At 41.3% G+C, this 22013-nt stretch overlaps 1 protein-coding gene across 5 annotated transcripts in view; it reads right to left on the bottom strand.

Moving 5' to 3' along the window:
* The window catches only part of Nsun6 (NOP2/Sun RNA methyltransferase 6), an 85488-nt gene extending 63815 nt beyond the window's left edge, over positions 1-21673 (bottom strand). The window contains exons 1-3 of one of the 5 annotated variants that reach the window (XM_045134955.1): positions 21503-21666; positions 12189-12344; positions 7922-8001 (exon numbers count right to left, since the gene is read on the bottom strand). In XM_045134955.1, coding sequence (XP_044990890.1) covers positions 7922-8001; positions 12189-12344; positions 21503-21577 — 311 coding nt within the window. In that variant the 5' untranslated portion in view covers positions 21578-21666. Of the gene's footprint in view, positions 1-7921; positions 8002-12188; positions 12345-21502 lie in introns of all 5 variants that reach the window. The other 4 variants (XM_045134956.1, XM_045134957.1, XM_045134958.1 and 1 more) reach the window with 4 other exon arrangements.
* Positions 21674-22013: the final 340 nt, after the last annotated feature.

Below are 22013 nucleotides of genomic sequence, written 5' to 3'. Positions count from 1 at the left end.
GTCCTTTAATGCCTACAAAATTTTCAATATTTCAATAAAAACTTTATATAATAAAGTAATTTAGTCTTGATTTTCCTGCATAAATGAGAAAAAGAAAGCTGAAAAAAGAGTTACATACAATAACATTTTAAAAGGGAGTAGGGCTAGAGAAATGACTCAGCAGTTAAAGGCACTTGTTTACAAAGCCTGATGGCCTGGGTTTGATTCCCCAGTACCCACATAAAGCCAGATACACAAAGGAGCATAAGTACCTGGAATTCATTTGCAATATCAGGAGGCCATGGTGCACCCTTTCTCCCTCTTCCCCATCTCTCAAATAAATAAATAATATTTAAAAATAATAATAAAATAGAGAAGCTCGAATGGGCCTTGGGAAAAGAAAAAGTACAAAGTCCATCTGGTGGAAGGTAGAAGGGGGAGAGAGTGCCACAGGAAGAGGTTTAATCACTTAACAAGCTCCCATGGCCTTCACAAGAGCATTAGAAGAACAACAGGTTTGCTGTCTTCAAAACTTTTGTAAAATGATAAATTGCTGCATTGTAAATTATGAATATTTTTAACTAGGCAAGTAAAGGTAATTCTTCGTTCTTTCAATTTTGCATATCTAGATCATTCTTTAAATCACTAAAGGCTAGGCATCACTGCCAACACTCAAAAAGACTTTTTCAGAAATCAAGAGGTGCTAGTTTGATTAGGCCTGAATAACAATCCTGAGCACTGAATTTTAAAGATCCTTGCCACTTTCCCAGAGATGGCCCCCCATAAGACTATAATACAGAAATTGGGGTTTCTGGGGTGCTTCCTGGAACTCTAAGCCCTGAGTTCATATCTGCAAATCAACCAAACAATTGGCAATTCTAGATTCAAGAGAATGATTTTAAAATACCACATTTTATTCAGATTTTACAAAGGAGTGCGGAAAGGGGAAGGCTGGGAGGTAAGGGGAGATAAACTGGGGAGAAGAGAAGTACACCACACTGAGCCCAAAAACCCATGTGGGCCACTTGTAGCTCAGGAGTCCACTTGACCAGATACGGATCAGGGGGAAAAAAGTGTGGAAAGAGAAAAGAAAGTTCAAGGAGCTCCTGCCATGTGGGGAGGTGGAGGGGATAAAGAAGAACCCATGCGGAGAGTAAGGGCTAGGAGGCCGCCTAGCTGGGCCTGAGCCCTGGGCCTGAGTCAAGCCAGCCCAGGCGAGAGAAAAACTCACCCATAACTGGAAGTTCCTAAGTGATCAGAGAGACACTAGCCTCCCCTTGCAAAGGTATTTATAACCTTAGAGTGGTAGGCTCTCTTTTGGCCCAGGTGAACCGGAGGGCCAGCTGACTGGTTAGGGCTGAGCTGTCTCAGGAAGAAATTAGCTCTGGCACCAAGTTCTGGGGGCTGAACTTGACCAACCACAATGTTTAAAGCCTATGAAAGACCTCCCGACCAGGAGGGGTCCTGACTGTGGAAAAACTGGTCCCTAGCAAACTAGGCAAAAGATAAGAAGTCAGAGGATCTTGGATTTCTAGCATGCATCAACTTTTCTGCCCTTTTCACCTTCAGGGGTCCAATCACCCTGACTTTAGCCCCCCTCCAAGGCTGGAGGTAAAAGAAGGGTTAATTCCAATCATTCATTGGTTGAAGAGACAGAGAATCCTGATGCCTCAAAGGGTCCAATCCTTAAAATACTTGGATCTTGGGAGTTAAGAGGAATGTAATGTCAAGTGTGGTGGTGCACGCCTTTAATCCCAACACTTACGAGGCAGAGGTAAGAGACTGCCATGAGTTCCAGGCCACCCTGAGACTGCATACTGAATTCCAAGTCAGCCTGGGCTAGACTGAGATCCTACCTCAATTTAAAAGATGCTTTCTCACAAGGGTGAAGGAGTTACACACAGAGAACACTCAACTCCTACCAAATTAGATATCCAGAAACACAGAGACTCCTAAGACCTTGTCTCTGAAACAGACCTAAAATGAACCCAACATGGCTCAGGGAAATTTGTGGAAGAGGGGGCAGAAAGATTGTTAGAGCCATAAGTTGGTCATTATGCACAGAGACATTGCCTCTCCCCCACAACTGATGGCCACCCCTACAATGCAAGACCTACAATCCTCATGGGGGCCGACAGGGAGAAGGCTGATGATGGTACCATCATAGCTATATACATACTATACACCCAACTAATAAAAAACAAATAAATTAACTAGTTAATTTAAAAAACAAGCAGGTTTTACCTAGCAGGAAACAGTAAGCTCAGAACAATATATAAGCATAGAGATTTAGGTGTTATATAAAACAAATAGCAGATTTGTCCATGGGGAAAACACAACTCTAGCATTCATCTTTATAACACACTTGCATCTTACATACAGCACAAATTTTTTAAAAAGTATTGTAAAATTATACATGTCTGTCATGTTACTCAGAAAGTTAAGGAGAGAAAACAGTGGATTCTGGATAAGAATTAACAAAACAGGCCTGACTTCTTACCTATTGCAAGGCCTGCTTACACAGCTGGTCCTTGATGGATTCCTGGAAATTCAGGTTTCAGGAATCCACACTGTTTGCTGAGAGAGTGGTTCACTGTACCTAAGTCATTTATACAAACAATAAGGCTTATGAGGAAAACCAGTTTTCCTGTTTGGAGCCTAGAATTTGGATCTATGCCAGGCCAAGGGGCGGGAGTGTTTATATGACCTCTGACTAGGAATAATGGTCCCCAAGCCTTGAAAGAGAGCCCCCAGCAGCACTGATTCATACAGTCACAGCTTGTTCTCTTGTTCAGTGTGTCCTGTGTGACTCCAGGTGCACAGAACTCGGGAAGCTTGAGCCTGGCATTGTCGGGCTCACCCCAGGAGCCTTTCCCTCTTGCTGACAGCGCCTCCCCTTCTTTTCCTGCCATCAGCTACAGCTGTGAGTAGTCTCAGAGGACCAGGTGTCCCAGAAGTGGGGAGGCAGCAGCAGTAGGAACAGTTGTATAAAGACATAAAACAGGGGCTAGAGAGAGAGCTTAGCAGTTAAGGCGCTTATCTGTGAAGCCCAAGAACTCGGGTTCGATTCCACAGAACCCACATAAGCCAGATGCGCATGGTGGGCACATGCATCTGGAGCTCATTTGAGTGGCTAAAGGCCCTGGTATGCACATTCTTTCTCTAATAAATAAAAATATTTTTTTTAAAAAGACATAAAATAGATGGCCCTTCACTTGTAATGGTTCAACGTGGAATTTTGTGACCGTACAAGAAGAAAATAATAGGCTCTATTCCAAATTCTGAATTTTCCTGAGTATTGTGGTATCATACTGAGCAATAGCAGCGAGCAACAATGTCAGCAACAAAGAGAGGGGCTTTTCTTTGTTTGTTTGTTTTTGTTGTACTGGGGATCTAATCCAGAGCCTCATACATGCTAGACAAATAGTTTATCATTAATCTACATCTCTAGCTCATTACAAGTGTTTTAGCTAGGAAACTTAACCGCTAAACCATCTCTCCAGCCCTTAGCTAGGAAACTTTCAAAAAGAAATACAAACTTGATTTTTATTGAAACGTTTCTTTAAAAAAAAGAAGTTAAGCAGCTAAAAGATGCTTGCTTTCAAAGCCTGATGATGGCCAGTCCAGGTTCAATTCCCCAGTACCCATGTAAAGCCAGATGCACAAAGTAGTGCATGTATCTGGAGATCATGTGAAGGGCCAAGAAGCCCTGTGTGAGCCAATTTTCTCTCTCTGTAGTAAATAAAAATAAAAAAAATAATTTTAAAAACTAAATTAAGCCGGGTGTGGTGGCGCATGCCTTTAATCCCACCACTTGGGAGGCAGAGGTAGGAGGATCACTGTGAGTTCGAGGCCATCCTGAGACTACATAATGAATTCCAGGTCAGCCTGGGCTAGAGTGAAACCCTACCTTGAAAACCATTAAAATATATATATAAGAAGAAAAGAAATTAATAAAAAAAATAATTCTCTAATACTATAGCAACGATTGGAGAAAATAGTATAAAGACATCTACATTAAGAGAAAACTATTAGAATAGTTAAAAATGAATGGCTGGGAATTAAAAATAGACTGTTATATGCCTGATTAAAGCATACAAAAATACATATATTTCTCTGGAATTTTTTTAAAGTTATCTTACTTATTTATTTATTGGAAAGAGAGGAAGAGGGAGAATGAGGCAGACAGAATGGATGCACCAGAGCCTCCAGTTACTCCAAAGGAACTCCAGACATACGCACCACTTTGTACATCTGACTTACATGGGTACTTAGACTTTGCAGGCAAATGCCAACTAAGCCATATCCCCAACCCTCTCTGGTACTTTTTAAACTGCTCACGTTAATGTTTATAAAATTGGAGATGCTAAATAAAATTCTGTGATAGTTCATGACACTGTTGCATGTCAACCAACTGCTTTTCAAAGGGAGTGGTATCCTTACTAAATGAGAGGTCTGTATGCAGGCACCTTGAGGTTCCTTTGTAATAACCCTATTTACACATGCAAAACATAAATTCCAATCTTAGAGTGCTCTGGAATGGATGTGCATCCCACTCAAAAGTTACCTTCTGAAATCCTAATTACAGTGTCAAAGTGCATGAAGGTAGGGGGGGGAGATAATTAGGTATGAAGCTAGCAGCCCCCAATAGGATTAGCGCCTTTATTCTAAGAGGTCCTGAGGGTCAGCTCATCCTCATTCTGCAAAGGGAGCAGAAGTCAGCTCTCTGAACCCTGGAGAAGGGTTTTCACCAGAACCCAAACCACTGCCTTATCTGACTTCTGACCTCCAGAACTGGGAGAAGTAAACTAGACAGATATTACTGATATGGCAGCTGTAGAAGAAGGAAACGAGCAAGCTGAGAGTAAATTTGCCTCATTTGGTTTTTTTTGTTGTTGTTTTTTGTTTGTTTTACAAATAGGTCTTGGCTAAGCAGCCCTGGCTGATCTGGTGCTATGTAGTCTATGGTGGCCTCAATCACATGGCAATTCTTCTGCCTCAGCCTGCTGGGCTAGACATACACACAGCTCTCAAGTCTAGCCTCATTTGGATCTCAAAAGATTTAAGCCATTAAATCATGCATTTCATTATGAAAAATATAGTGATCTGATCTGCTACAAATACTGGGGTGAGATTTTTACTAAAATGGAAGAAGTCTTAAAAGAAAATATAAAATTTATTTAAATTAAAAACTAAGTAGGGTGCTGGAGAGATGGCTTAGTGGTTAAGCGCGTGCCTGTGAAGCCTAAGGACCCCGGTTCGAGGCTCGGTTCCCCAGGTCCCACGTTAGCCAGATACACATGGGGGCGCACGCGTCTGGAGTTCGTTTGCAGAGGCTGGAAGCCCTAGCGCGCCCATTCTCTCTCTCTCCCTCTATCTGTCTTTCTCTCTGTGTCTGTCGCTCTCAAATAAATAAATAAAAAAGCTTAAAAAAAAAAAAACAACTAAGTAGGGATCCTATTGCTGAAGACTCCACATACTTGGGCTGCAAGGCCACTGAGAAATCCTGCTGGAACTGAGCTAATAACCTCCTCCATGTAGACCAGCTGACAGAAAGCTGGAAGAAGCCATTCTACATGTAGTTCAATGGGAGAAAGAGATACCACCAGTAAAGATGGATACTCAACAGTGGATGCTGAAAGCCTTATAATTGGCCAGCCAGGCCAAATGAGCCAACGGGTGCAATAGTGGCACGTCTGTCACAGTGGAAGCCAACTGCCCTCCAGTTGGACTGGAGGCCCACTCCATGGGGGGAATACATCCCTGATACTGAAAACTTAAAACAAGGGTTGTCATGAGCCCTAGGGGTATAACATCTGCTGATGTCTGGATAAGTATATATACTATGCTTATCAAACTGCCCAGTAAGCACTTCCCTTAATATTTATACCCTTATATTAATGCTACTCTTACTTTGGGTAGAGAATCTTCTCTTTTCAGATGGCAGTGACCTTGGGATAACTCAGAAGGTATCATAGTGCTAGAAAGAAGTGACTGGATTACTGAGTAACCTCTCAATCACACCTTCCAAGGCTCAGGGTCTAATGTGGAAGAGGTGGTAGAAAGAATGTAAGAGCCAAAGGAAGGCTGGGACCCCTTACAACATGCTCCTCCAGACACAAAATGGCCTGGATATCCATGACCTCATAGTGCCTGATACTACCTACACAAGACTATCATAAGAGGAGGAAAAGATCATGACATCAAAATAAAAGAGAGACTGATTGAGATGGGGAGGGGATATGATGGAGAATGGAATTTCAAAGGGGAAAGTGGGGGGGAGGGAGGGTATTACCATGGGATATTTTTTATAATCATGGAAAATGTTAATAAAAATTGAGAAAAAAAAAAAACTAAGTAGGAGCCCAAAGAATTCTCTAGATATAAATCCAGTCTTGGAAAATGCTAATTTAAATGCAATGTTATAGCCTGATGTCATACCCTGACTTAAGTACACAGACCTAACTACCGTCCCCAGTGACAATAGACATGGGCTACAAACCCTCATAGAGAGCTGCAGCATTCACCAGTTCTGCTCATCAGGACCGCCAGACTTCAGTGGACAGCTCAAGGAAGTCTGTGTGAGGAAGCCTGTCAGACCAGACCTCAGACAGGCTCTACTCCACTCTGCACACTTCTGGAGCAAATGGCACAGGAGCGTGTACCTTTTTCCCTTTGATGAGGAGCATACAGAAAGCATTCATTCAACATGCAACCTATGTCTGAATAGTACCAAAAAAAAAAAAATTAAAAAGAACTTCATAAGCATATGGAAAATTAAAAAGTATACAAAAAATAAAATTAATTCAAATGCATCTCTATATTCAAAGCAACTAAAGAGAAAAGTCTCTATTATGGTAGAAAGAATAATAAAAGTTTCTGAGCATGGTGGCACACTCCTTTATCGCAGCATTCGGGAGGCAAAGGTAGGAGGATCACTGTGAGTTTGAGGCCACCCTGAGACTACACAGTGAATTCCAGGTCGGCCTGAGCTAGAGTGAGACCCTACCTCAAAAAAAAAAAAAAAAGAAAAAGAAAAAAGAAAGAAAGAAAGAAAGAAAATCATAAAACAGAAACAAGAAATCTCTTTGACTTAGAAATACAGAACAATAAACTAGGCCAGGTGTGGTGGTGCACCCCTTAAATCAGCACTCTTTTTCAGTTTTCTTTTTTGTAATAAATATTTTATTTATTTGTTGGAGAGAGAATGGCACACCAGGGCCTCTAGCCACTGCATATGAACTCCAGACGCATGCCCCATCTTGTACATCTGACTTATGTGAGTACTGGGGGAATCAAACCACGGTCCTTAGATTTGGCAGGCAAGTGCTTAAACCACTAAGCCATCTCTCCAGCCCTCTTCTGCAATTTTCAAATATATACCTCCCAAATAGATACATAAATAAAACCATTCCTAGCATACAGTAATTTACCATTACTGTTAAATTATGAATAAAATTTTACAAACACTGAAAGTAGGAAATATGTTATGCTGGATATTTGTTACAGCCTCAACAATTTTTTAATTTACCAGGGCGTGGTGGCACATGCCTTTAATCCCAGCACTTGGGAGGCAGAGGTAGGAGGACTGACGTGAACTCGAGGCCACCCTGAGACTACACAGTGAATTCCAGGTCAGCCTGGGCTACAGTGAGACCCTACTTCACAAAAACAAAAAACAACAACAAAAATAATTCAGCAATATAACCTCATAACACACATGAGCAATAAAAGGACCTAACAGGCATCTCTGGGGCACTTAGGGGCACTCCTAGTGCTCCGTCACAGCACCTGCTATGACACAGCCAGAAATGCACCTACAGGAATTCAGGAATGCTGTACCAAGTTGCTAACAATGCAAAAACTCAGTACTGTCAACATACAAAGACGCCTGGACATGTTCATATTTAGAATATCATAGGAAAACAAAACCCTCACAAACCTAGGTCCAATGACGGGAATTAGGAAGACATCTGGAAGGTCTGGATGCTGAAGAACAGGAACTTGTAATCCATTAAACTGCTGTGAAGATGAACATGAAGTGATAAAGCAGTCAATGTTGAATACATGTTATGGGTCTTGTCAGTATGACTCTCACCCACAATTGAAAACTGGAATGTACTTCATGGAAAACAAAACAAAAAGATCTCAAAATGTTTCTTCTCAAATTTAATTGAGATATCCTAACATTTTGGAGACAGACTGCCGGGGGCTGAACTCCAGAGCCTCAGCCACACTAGGTAAGCATTCTACCACTAAGCTATACCCCCAATCCCAACTTTATTTGGGGGCAGAATCTACCAAAACTGCCCAGGGTAGTTTCAAACTTGTGATCCTCTCACCCCAGCCTCTATAGTAGCTGAGATCACAGGTATGCATCACCATTGTCAGCTGAGTTCTTCACAGGAAGTCATTTCACTTACTGCTTGCCTTTAAGATTCAAACCATGTTGATTTTAAGTGTCTTCCTTTGAAAATATACCCAACACAGAACAACATGCAGACATCAGTTTTTAAGCTGGGCATGGTGGCACACAACTCTAATTCCAGCCCTTGAAAGGCTGAGGCAAGAGGGTCATAACTGAATGCCAGCCTGGGCAACACAATGAGTTGCAGGTGAGCCTTGTTTAGAAAACCAGACATTGATTCACACTCCACCCAAAAACGTTTTATTTATTTATTTATTTATTTATTTTTCTTTTTTTTTTTTGGGGGGGGGGCTTTCTAGGTAGGGTCTCGCTCTAGCCCAGGCTGACCTGGAATTCACTATTTAGTCTCAGGGTAGCCTTGAATTCACAATGATCCTCTGGCTCCTGAATACTAAAACATTTTTTAAAGTATTAAAATAGGGACTGGAGAGATGGTTCAGTGGATAAGGCACTTGCCTACAAAGCCTAAGGACCCACGTTCCATTCTCCATGGAACATTCATCCATGTAAAACCAGATGCACAAGGTGATGCATGCATCTGGAGTTCATTTGCAGCGGCCAGAGGCCCTGGTGCACACACATGCATGATCTCTCTTTTGGTCTCTCTCTGCTTGCAAATAAAAATATTTAAATGTGTTAAAATAGTGCATAAAAAATTGAAAATGCTATTACATACCCCATCAATACTGGAAGCCATGGTAATTATTTGATTTATTTGCACATACATATGTGTGTGTGTGTGTGCATGGGCCCTGTAGGACCTCCTGCCACTGCAACACAACACAGTGGAATGCACAATAAGACACTTGTACTTATGTGGGGGCTTGGAATTGAACTTGGCCAGCAGGCTTTGTAAGCAAGCTATGCCAGCTTTGATAAAAGAAAAAAGCACTTTTTATCAGAGACACATAGTTTTCAGCATTATCCATCATAGCGGGACAGTGGAAACAGATGCAGGGCTGGCACTATAAGCTGCTGGAGCCAGCTAACAAGCTCATCCTATGCCTCTCTCCCAAAAACTCTGCAGGCATGCTCGTAACTTAAAACTAACTGTAGTGAGAACATCTACGCCATGGAAATCAGCACACCACAAATCAGGATTATGTTTCTTTAAAAGTGGATTGTTTGAATATGTAACAGAATGCATAATTCAAAAAGGGAGAAGAAAAAGCACATAGCAGATCAGATGATAGGCTATACTCCATGAGAGAAAAGTACATGCCATGTAAGCTGAGATTTATCAACTTACAAATGTTCATCTACCACATGGGTGAATAATGGTGATACATAATTAACTGCTTTGTAAAATCTATATACTAGCTGAAACCTATAAATCAACTTATTTATAAACTGTTAAGGAAGAAGAAAATCTGTATTTTAGAAATGTAAATATAATCCTACCAAGTCAACGTCTCTCCTGATTTCTTCCAAAGGGTATTTCAGACTTTAACCATATCCAACAGATTTCCAAGCAAGCAATCTTTTCCCTTTCCTCACCCTCATTTTTTAAAATTGTACTTATTTATTTGTGCATGTTTATGGAAGTCACCAATATCTCCTGCCACTGCCAACAAAATACATCCAGCACCATGTGCCGCTTTACATGGGTGTAAGGAATACACCCAGCCTCTGCAAGCGGCACTTTAACTGCAGAGCCATTTCCCCAGCCCTCCCTCATTGTTTTGGGGGGAGTTTTTGTTTTTTAATGACAGAGAATTGGCACACCACAGCCTCCAGCCACTGCGATCGAACTCCATACATGTGTGCCACTTTATACACATGTGCGAACTTGCACACTTGTGTCACCTTGTGCATCTGGCTTATGTGGGATCTGGAGAGTTGAACATAGGTCCTTAGCTTCACAGACAAGCACCTTAACTGTAAGCCATCTCTCCAGCCCTCCCTCATTGTTTTAATATCTTTTATTACAACTACTGTTAACATATCTGACCAAAAAGAAAAGAATTTATTTTGTTTTATAAATACTATTTGCTTTACAATATAGAAACACTTTATATAGGTCAATCCTTGTCAAGCCAAGTTCTCTTCTCCTTTTCTATCACAGCATGTTAAAGTGACACAGAAATAAAACCATACACATGAATGACTTTCATGACCAACCAAACTTATTTTTTAAACCAAATATATCATGGGTCACTTTTTTCTGTCTTTGCCCAATGCCCACTTCAATGTAGTCTTACAATGGTGTAATTTACGTGCATAACATTCACTCATCTTGCCAGGTGTAGTAGTATACATCTTTAAACCCAGCAGTTAGGAGGGTGAGGTAGGAAGAGTGCCATGAGATCACGGCCAGCATGGGGCTACAGAGTGAATTCCAGGTCAGCTTGAGCTAAAGTGAGAGCCTACTTAAAAAAAAAAAATGACTCGTTTTATGAATGTAAGTTAAAGATATTTTAGTGCATTTGAAGAATTGTGTAATCCCTACCACAATCCAGTTTCTGGCCATTTGCACTGCCCCACAAACACCTCGAGGCCCACCTGCCATCCATCCCTGTTGCCATGACAACTCTTCTTTTTACATGATCTTGCCTTGTCTGGACAATTCCTATAAATAACACAATCGTCTACTGAGATATCTCACTTCTTTCCCTTCATGTTTGAAGTTAATCTAGGTAGCTACATTTGTAATCGCTTGTACTGCTGGACAGCACTTCGCTGTATAAATATTCTGTATCTGTCATGAGTTGCACCATAATCCCTTTTCATTGTAAATAATGCTGTAATGACAGATCACTTTCTGACAATTTCTAATTGTTGCAGAACACTGAGAACACCACCTGTGACACACACTTGGATGCTCTTTAGTGTTCGTCTCCTACTTTAAATGTAGATACAAATTAGGGAGAAACATCTGCTGACACCCACCAGGTAAATGTTAAAAAATACTTGATAACAATACACTATTATAAGGGAATCCCCCACCATCTATTTTCCTCTATCGCATGTCTTTGGAGGCAAATTTCTGTATGCAGTCAAAAACACAACGTAGGCAAGGCTTGGTGGTGCAAGCCTTTAATCCCAGCACTTGGCAGGCAGAGGTAGGAGGACTGTTGTGAGTTAGATGCCAGCCTGAGACTACATAGTGATTTCCAGGTCACCCTGGGCTAGAGCAAGACCCTATCTTGAAAACCTAAAAACCAAAACCAAAACAAACAAACAAACAAAAACCCACAATGTAGCCAGATGTGGGGGTGCACACTTTTAATTGGAAGGCAGAGGTAGGAGGATCATTGTGACACTCTGAGTTTGAGGCCAGCCTGGGACTAAACAGTGACTAAAGGTCAACCCAGGCTAGAATGAGAGCCTACCTCAAAAAATAAATAAATAAATAAATAAATAAATAAATAAAATAAAATAAACTTGGGTTCAATTTCCCAGCCACCCATGGAAAGCCAGACAGGCACTGATCTGCAGTGGCAAAAGACCCTGGTACATACACACACACACACAAGCAAACAATTTTTTAAAAAACCTTAATAATGAAAAAGGAAAGTGGAACAACAGATCATTCACAGGACTTTAATAGGGAGCAATATAACAGAAGATAGAAATACAGTTGCAGATGACATGTAAATCTTGTACAAACCAGGGATGGAGAGGTGGCTTAGTGATTAAGGCACTTGTCTGTGAAGCCTACAGACCCAGGTTTGATTCTTCAGTACCAACATAAGCCAGATGCACAAGGTGGCTGGAGGCCTTGGAGTGCCCATTCTCTCTCCCTAATAAATAAATAAATTTTTTAAAAACTTGCACAAACCTTCTCAAGTTCCTCCAGCAACAGTCTCTTCACATGCTCAACTGAGGCTAAGTGTGTGTTCACTCTCACAGTTGTGAATGAGGGAGGGTGTGACAAGCGGCGTAACAGAGTTTCAAACTTCGTTTCTGCTGCTTGTGTGCTTGAAGCAGACACGACCTGAAATGAAAAGTCAGTGCTTTGATTCACACAAAAAGTAAAAGCTGGGCCTTAATCTCAGCAATCAGGAGGCAGAGTGTGAGTTCACAACTCTTCTGGAGTTACAGGGTGAGTTCCAGGTTCTAGGCTAGAGTTCTAGGCTAGAGCGAGACACTACCTCAGGAATAAAAAGGAAAAGAAAAAATACCTGAAGGAACAGAGGTTTACATGTGTTCCACCTAATGAAATATCTCTTAGCACATGTTCAGTAACACTACACTTTGTGTTAGTAACAGTGAGAGTCTGGATATGCTTCAAATGATTCTTGAGTTTAATCATGGTAATAAACATTGAACAAAATACCTGACATAAAGGAGTCAAGAAAAGCATTGTTGGCTGGAGAGATGGCTTAGCAGTTAAGGTTACTGCCTGCAAAGCCTAAGGACCCAGGTTCAATTCCCCAGTACCCACGTAAGCTAGATGCACATAGTGGTGCATGCATCTGGTATTCATTTGCATTGGCTACAGGCCCTAATGTACCCATTCTTAAAAATAAATGTTTTAGAACTTCCGGTTAAGATGGCGGCGTAGGTACCACGCCAAAACAGCCTAGGGGGGAAAAAGACCAAAAAAACTCAGCAAAATACACACCTTTACTAAAAAGTGAGGTGTATAGGAAATTGAAGCGGCAGCGGAGAAGTAGAAGAGTTATAGAGCATCCAGAGCCTGCACAGGCGGGAAAAGCGGCTCCGGCAGCTCGGCCAACCACCGCGGCCGCGGCTCAGCAGAAAACCGCCAGACTCTCAGCTCGAGCCGCAGGAAAAGCCAGGTGCGGGATTTTCCCTCGCACCGCGCTCTCCGCAACTCGGGAACGTGAGGCGAGAGCGGCAGCGAGCAGCAGAGGAGCAGACCGCGAGGTAGAAGAACACATGCAACAGCGAGACAACCAGAGCAGCCACGGCTCCCTCCCCTCCCCCACCACCTGAGCCCAGCTCCAGCGAACAGAGCAGCGGCCCAGGACCCGGCCACGCCAACTTGGGCTGACAACGGGAAACAAGCAGGAGCAGAGTTCAGGAGCAACATCAGCAGCTCCAGCACCAGTAACAGCGGCCCCAGCAGCAGCAGACCCAGGAGCGGCAGCAGCAGCAGCAGATCCCGCAGCAGCAGCTTCAGGGGGAGCAGCGGCAGTGGACACAGCAGCAGCAGCTTCAGCAGCAGTGGGGGCTCCAGCAGTGGCAGCTACAGCAGCAGCAGAGGCAGCAGCAGCGGCTCAGTTTGCCCCGTAGGAAAAGCAAGTGCCCAGCTCCAGAAATCAGAACAGCAGCCCGACGACCCAGGCAGCAACTTGACTGAGACCAAAATCACCCAAGGTAACTGGGATTGCACCAGGGAAGGGTCTCACTTGGTCACAAGCTGACTTGGATCCCTCAACAGAACAGAAATCTAAACCTCTTTGTTGATAGAGGATCTGGTCATTATAACTACTCTTGCATACATACTCGGGGCTGTTTTTGATTGAATGTGTACAGTGTTTAGTTAAATTTTAGAATCTACCTGTATTTTATTCCACTCAGCCTGCTTGAATACTCCTATAGCAGGGAAATTCAACCCCTAAAAACATCTTTGTAGATACTCTGAGAGCATTAAGAGCCACACCTAATACCTTAAGGTCCTACCCTGAAAATATATTACATCAAATCAATTGATACAGCTAAGAATACACAGCTAGCTAGAAAATCCAAGCATTAACTTAATCCAAGATGCAAAAATATATACATTATAACACAAGAAACACTAAAAAGCAAGACAATATAAATCCACCTAAAAGTATTATTGCATCAGAAATGTCCTCCAGTGAGAAAGAGTTAGAGGAAATGCCTGAGAAAGAGTTCAAAAGAATAATTATAAATATGTTCAAAGAGGTCAAAGAACACATGAAAACAATCAAAGAAGAAATCAAAGAGGAAATCAAAGGAATCAAAGAAGAGGCAGGACACCAATTTAATGAAATAAAGAAGGCAATACAAGACATAAATAGGGAAATAGAAATAATAAAGAAAAACCAGTCAGAATTACTAGCAATGAAGAACACAGTTAACGAAATAAAAAACTCTGTAGAAAATCTCACCAGTAGGATGGATGAGGGAGAGGACAGAATATCTAAGCTAGAAGACCAGGTGGCAGACCTAATGCAGTCCAACAAAGAGAAAGACAAACTTATAGAAAAATATGAGTGTGAATTTCAAGATATTCGGGACACTATGAAAAGATCCAATATAAGAATTCAGGGTATAGTAGAAGGAGAAGAACTCCATTCCAGAGGCATAGTAGGCATCTTCAACAAAATCATAGAGGAAAATTTCCCCCAAATTGGGAAAGAGGTGCCAATACAGATACAGGAAGCCTTTAGAACCCCAGTCAGACAAAACCCAGAAAGAACCTCTCCTCGCCATATTAAAATCAAACTTCCAAACACACACACCAAAGACAAAATATTGAAAGCAGTTAGAGAGAAAAATCAAGTTACCTACAAAAGCAAGCCCATCAGGATTACAGCAGATTATTCAACACAAACCTTTAAAGCCAGAAGGGCTTGGAGTGATATATTCCAAGTTCTGAAAGATAACAACTGTCAACCAAGGTTACTTTATCCTGCAAAGTTATCCATTCAAATAGATGGAGAAATAAAGACATTCCATGACAAAAGCTGGTTAAAGGAGTATTTGAAGACAAAACCAGCTCTACAGAAAATACTTGATAGAATCCTCCATGCTGAACAAAAGGAAAAGCACACATATAAGGAACCTAGAAAAAACAAGCTATACTCAAATACCAGTTAACAGAAGAGAGCACAGGTAGAACCAGTAACACACACACACACACACAAAAATGGCAAACATAAATACACACCTTTCAATAATATCTCTTAATATCAACGGCCTCAATGCCCCAACGAAAAGACATAGATTTGCAGACTGGGTTAAAAAGCAGGATCCTACAATTTGTTGTCTCCAAGAAACTCACCTTTCTACAAAGGATAGACATTATCTTAGGGTGAAAGGTTGGAAGACGGTGTTTCAAGCAAATGGGCCTAGAAAACAAGCAGGGGTTGCTATCCTAATATCAGACAGGGTAGACTTTAGTCCGACGTTAGTCAAGAAAGACAAGGAAGGTCACTTTATATTGATTAAGGGCACACTCCAACAGGAGGACATTACAATCCTAAACATATATGCACCTAACATGGGGGCTCCCAAATTCGTCAAACAAACACTATTAGAACTAAGGTCACAGATAACACCAAACACAGTGGTGGTGGGTGACTTTAACACCCCACTCTCATCAATTGACAGGTCATCCAGGGAAAGAATAAACAGAGAGGCATCTGGACTAAATGAGGTCATAGAAGGAATGGACCTAACAGATATATACAGGACATTTCATCCAAAGGCTGCAGAATATACATTCTTTTCAGCAGCACATGGAACATTCTCTAAAATAGACCATATATTAGGACACAAAGCAAATCTTAACAAATTCAGGAAAATTGAAATAATTCCTTGCATTCTATCTGACCACAATGGAATTCAACTTCAAATCAGTAGCAAGAAAGGCTATAGAGCATACACAAAATCATGGAAACTAAACAATACACTACTAAATGATGAGTGGGTCAATGAAGAAATCAAAAAGGAAATCAAAAAATTTATAGAGTCAAATGATAATGAGAACACAACATACCAAAATCTCTGGGACACAATGAAGGCAGTTCTAAGAGGTAAATTTATAGCCTTAAGTGCCTATATTAAGAAATTTGAAAGGTCGCAAGTAAACGACCTAATGCTTCGCCTTAAAGCCTTGGAAAAAGAAGAACAAGGCAAACCAAAAAGTAGTAGACGGGAAGAAATAATAAAGATTAGGGCAGAAATTAATGAAATAGAAACAAAAAGAACAATCCAAAGAATTAATGAAACAAAGAGTTGGTTCTTTGAAAGGATAAACAACATTGATAAACCCTTAGCAAATCTGACCAAAAGAAAGAGAGAAGAGACACAAATTAATAAAATCTGAGATGAACAAGGTAACATCACAACAGATTCCAGAGAAATTCAAAAAATCATAGGGACATACTATAAAAGCATATACTCCACAAAGTATGAAAATCTGAAAGAAATGGATGATTTCCTTGATCTATATGACCTACCTAAATTAAATCAAAATGAGATTAATCACTTAAATAGACCTATAACAAACATGGAGATCTGAAGAGTTATCAATAATCTCCCAACTAAAAAAGCCCAGGCCTGGATGGATTCACTGCTGAATTTTACCAGACTTTTAAGGAAGAGCTAACACCATTGCTTCTTAAGCTTTTCCAGGAAATAGAAAAAGAAGGAATTCTACCAAACTCCTTCTATGAGGCCAGCATCACCCTGATACCAAAACCAGGCAAAGATAGAACAAAAAAAGAAAATTACAGACCAATCTCCCTCATGAACATAGATGCAAAAATTCTCAACAAAATATTGGCAAACAGAATACAAGAGTATATCAAAAAGATCATTCACCCTGACCAAGTAGGCTTTATCCCAGAGATGCAGGGATGGTTCAACATACGCAAATCTATAAATGTAATACATTACATAAACGGGTTGAAGGACAAAAATCACATGATCATCTCATTAGATGCAGAGAAAGCATTTGACAAAATCCAACATCCCTTCATGATAAAAGTCCTACAGAAACTGGGAATAGAAGGAACATATCCCAATATAAAGGCTATTTATGACAAGCCTACAGCCAACATATTACTAAATGGGGAAAAACTGGAAGCTTTTCCACTAAAATCAGGAACAAGACAAGGGTGTCCACTGTCCCCACTTCTATTTAATATAGTTTTGGAAGTCTTAGCCATAGCAATAAGGCAAGAGACACACATAAAAGGGATACAAATTGGAAAGGAAGAAATCAAGTTATCATTATTTGCAGATGACATGATTCTATACATAAAGGACCCTAAAGACTCTACTAGCAAGCTGTTAGAGCTGATCAAAACCTACAGCAATGTAGCAGGATACAAAATAAATACACAGAAATCAGTAGCCTTCATATATGCTAACAACAAACACACAGAGGATGAAATCAGAGAATCACTCCCATTCACAATTGCATCAAAAAAAATAAAATACCTTGGAATAAACCTAACCAAGGAAGTAAAGTATCTATACAATGAGAACTTTAAAACACTCAAGCGAGAAATTGCAGAAGACACTAGAAAGTGGAGAAACATCCCTTGTTCCTGGATTGGAAGAATCAATATCGTGAAAATGGCAATCTTACCTAAAGCAATCTACACATTTAATGCAATCCCTATCAAAATTCCAAAGGCTTTCTTCATGGAAATAGAAAAATCAATCCAAAAATTCATTTGGAATCACAAAAAACCTCAAATATCTAAAATAATACTGAGCAACAAAAAAGAGGCTGGTGGTATCACCATACCTGATTTTAACCTATACTACAGAGCCATAGTAACAAAAACAGCATGGTACTGGCACAAAAACAGACATGTAGATCAGTGGAACAGAATAGAGGACCCAGATGTAAGCCCAAGTAGCTATAGCCACCTGATATTCGATAAAAATGCCAAAAATACTCATTGGAGAAGAGACAGCCTCTTCAGCAAATGGTGTTTTGAAAACTGGATAAATATCTGCAGAAGGATGAAAATAGATTCTTCTCTCTCGCCATGCACAAGAATTAAGTCCAAATGGATTAAAGACCTTAACATCAGACCGGAAACTTTGAAACTGCTAGAGGAAAAAGTAGGGGAAACCCTTCAACATATTGGTCTTGGCAAAGACTTTCTGAATACAACCCCAATTGCTCAGGCAATAAAACCACAGATTAACCACTGGGACCTAATGAAATTACAAAGATTTTGCACCGCAAAGGACACAGTGAAAAAAGCAAAGAGCAACCTACAGAATGGGAAAAAATCTTCGCCAGCTATATATCTGATAGAGGATTAATATCTAGGATATACAAAGAACTCAAAAAGTTAAATAATAAGGAATCAAACAAGCCCATCAAAAAATGGGCTATGGAGCTAAATAGAGAGTTCTCAAAGGAAGAAATACGAATGGCATATAAGCACCTAAAAAAATGCTCTACGTCACTAGTCATCAGGGAAATGCAGATTAAAACTACATTGAGATTCCATCTCACTCCTGTCAGATTGGCCACCATCATGAAAACAAATGATCATAAATGTTGGTGGGGATGTGGAAAAAAAGGAACCCTTCTGCACTGCTGGTGGGAATGCAATCTGGTCCAGCCATTGTGGAAAACAGTGTGGAGGTTCCTAAAACAGCTAGAGATTGATCTACCATATGACCCAGCTATAGCACTCCTAGGCATATATCCAAAGGACTCATCTCATTTCCTTAGAAGTACATGCTCAACCATGTTTATTGCTGCTCAATTTATAATAGCTGGGAAATGGAACCAGCCTAGATGTCCCTCAACAGATGAGTGGATAATGAAGATGTGGCACATTTATACAATGGAGTTCTACTCAGCGGTAAAGAAAAATGAAGTTATGAAATTTGCAGAAAAATGGATGGACCTGGAAAGTATTATACTACGTCAGGTAACCCAGGCCCAGAAAGCCAAGCGCCACATGTTCTCTCTCATATGTGGATCCTAGCTACAGATGATTGGGCTTCTGTGTGAGAATGAAAATACTTAGTAGCAGAGGCCAGTAAGTTGAAAAGGAGACATAAAGGGTGGAGAAAGGAAGGGAGGAGGATACTTAATAGGTTGATATTGTATATATGTAATTACAATGATTGTAACGGGGAGGTAATATGATGGAGAATGGAATTTCAAATGGGAAAGTGTGGGAGTAGGGAGGGAGGGAATTACCATGGGATATATTTTATAATCATGGAAAATGTTAATAAAAATTAAAAATAAATAAATAAATAAATGTTTTAGCTGGGCATTGTGGCACACTTTTAATCCCAGCACTCGGGAGGATCGCTGTAAATTCGAGGCCATACTCACGCTACACAGTGAATTCCAGGTCAGCCTGGGCCAGGAAGACCCTACCTTGAAAAATCAAAATAAATAAATAAATAAATGAGGGCTGGAGAGGTGGCTTAGTGGTTAAGCACTTGCCTGTGGAGCCTAAGGACCCCAGTTCGAGGCTCGATTCTCCAGGACCCACATTAGCCAGATGCACAAGGTGGTGCATGCATCTGGAGTTCGTTTGCAGTGGCTGGGGGCCCTGGCATGCTCATTCTCTCACTCTCCCTCTCCCTCTCTCTCTGTCACTCTCACATAAATAAAATTGTTTTTTAAAAAAGAAGGTATAAAGAACCTGGTTGGTTTTCTTTAAAATTGTGCTTTTCAAAGTACATATTTTCCTATTGGATTACACCCTGTGTCAGCAGCTTTCTTTTGCATTTCTGTGATGTGTGTTCACATGTATTTGTGTATATGTGGGTAGGCACACTTGTGAATGCACATGCTTATGTGTGTTTCTGGAGGGTAAAGATTGATGTCAAGTGTCTTTCTAGATCATTGTCTATCATATCTACTAAGGCAAGGTCTCTCACTTAAACCCCATTCGGCTAGTCTAGCTAGCCAGCTTGCCCATGATCCTGTCTCCACCTCCTGGGCCCCTTGGGCTGCCCTACTGGCCCAGGACTTCCCAAGGTGCTGGGAACCACCAGTCCTCCCTCATACCTGTGCCATCTCCCCAGCCCAGAGATTTTTTTTTTCCTTTTATTAGACAAAGTATGACCACATATGTATCTCAGGTTGGCCTTGACCTCAAACTTGCTAAGTAGCTAGCCTAGAACTCCCAGCAAGCCTCCTGCTTCAGCCTCCCTAGTGCTGGGATTAGATGCCTCACAACATGCCCTTTTTTCTTCACTGGAACTTTACAAACCATTTGTCCACCTAATAATCCACCAGTCTCAAAGTATGCATTTTCTCAATGCTTAGCTCTACTAATATTACTCAAAAGGGATAATTTCCAAACTTTTTGTTACAAATTACAAAGATCTATCTTTCTTTCTTTTTCTTTTTTGTTTTTGTTTGTCGAGGTTCTGTCAAACTCTAGCTCAGGCAGACCTGGAATTCAATATGTAGTTTCAGGATGGTCTCCAACTCACAGCAATCTTCCTACCTCTGCCTCCCAAGTGCTAGGATTTATCTTTGGCAATAAAATGTAGAGATAAAAGATTAAAAATCTGACTTCAATAACATTTGAAAATGAACATTTCAGTGGCTTTAATCTGGATCGAAAAACCAAAGATTTATCAAAAAAAAAAAATTGCCTATCGGTCATATGGTGATGTGACACAGTTGCCCACAGGTGGTGTACGTGGTTTGTATGACAAAGGACATGGTGTGCTTTGCACTCAAAGGAAATAACAGAGAACTTCCAGGCTAAGCACTACCAGTAGTAAATAACATTTTCTTTGAACACTCATTTGCCAAAATAGTAGCAGTTGCTTCACTTAAGTTTGGTACATTTAAAACAACTTTGGCAAATATTTTTAACCTGAATCAATTTCTTTAAAAGAGGAAATTAAGGTTGAGAAGTGAGGACTCAAAAACGAATGCAAAAACCAAATGCTTGAGACTCTCAATCTGAATTTTTTTTCATGATTCCTGAGCTCTCTGCCTTCAGATTTCAGTAGGTGGATAGTGATGTCAACCTGGGCGCTGAGTTGTCACATTTTCTAAAATGAGAACAAATCTCTACCAAAAACATGCGAGTTTGCAACCCATGTAGCACAATTTATGGCATCTATAGAACTGAAATTAAATTACCCTGTCCACTTGGAGGGCCAGAGCATGCGCCAAAAGAGAACGGATGCATCTGGAGTTGTGAGGACAGGAACCTTTTCATGCAACTCCTTGTAACCCCTCAGCACTGAGCCCGACTGGCATGAGACAGTTCTTTGTTACACCCAAGTGGAAATACGCGTTTAACCTCGTCTCCATCAATATGATAACCTTAAATTATACTGTTCTTTCCTTTTTTAACATTCACATAAGTAACTGGCAAAACTGAGATTGCAAAGAAGCCCCTTTTAGACTTATTATTTCCGTGTAGCTGTATTTGAATTTTTGCAAACAGCAAATATAGTTATCTGACCTACCTCTTTATTCATAAAGATCTCTTTAAGATAGTTTTCAACTTCAGGTTTCAAAGATATCTTGGGGAAAAAAGACATTTTTCTCCACAAGCTCGCCAAGAAAAACGCTGGGAATCGGTGTGTTTTTCCTCTGAGTAAGACAGCGGCGATTAACCGCGAGCAGCCACGCGCCCGGCGCCGGGACGCCGCCGCCAGCCCCGCAGCCCGGGCTGCGGAGCCGCAAAGGGCCTCGCCGCGAGTCGGCCAGCGCCGGGCGCAGCTCCCGCCCGCAGCCGGCCGCGCTCGCGGCTTCCTCGGCCCGGCGCCCGGCGCTTCCGCCCGCCTCGGAAGTGCGTCCCCGCCCGCGCCCCCGCCCGCCCTCCTCCCCCTCCCTCCCTCCCTCCTCCCTCCTCCCTCCCTCCCCCCTCCCGGCCTCCCAGCCGCCCGCCTCCCCCTCCCTCCTCCCCTCTCCCCTCTCCCCTCTCCCTCCTCCCCTTCTCCCTCTCCCCTCTCCCTCCTCCCACCTCTCCCTCCT

The sequence above is a fragment of the Jaculus jaculus genome, chromosome 15, assembly GCF_020740685.1.
Source record: "Jaculus jaculus isolate mJacJac1 chromosome 15, mJacJac1.mat.Y.cur, whole genome shotgun sequence".
Classification (NCBI taxonomy): domain Eukaryota; kingdom Metazoa; phylum Chordata; class Mammalia; order Rodentia; family Dipodidae; genus Jaculus; species Jaculus jaculus.
This window is presented reverse-complemented; position numbering and strand designations above follow the sequence as displayed.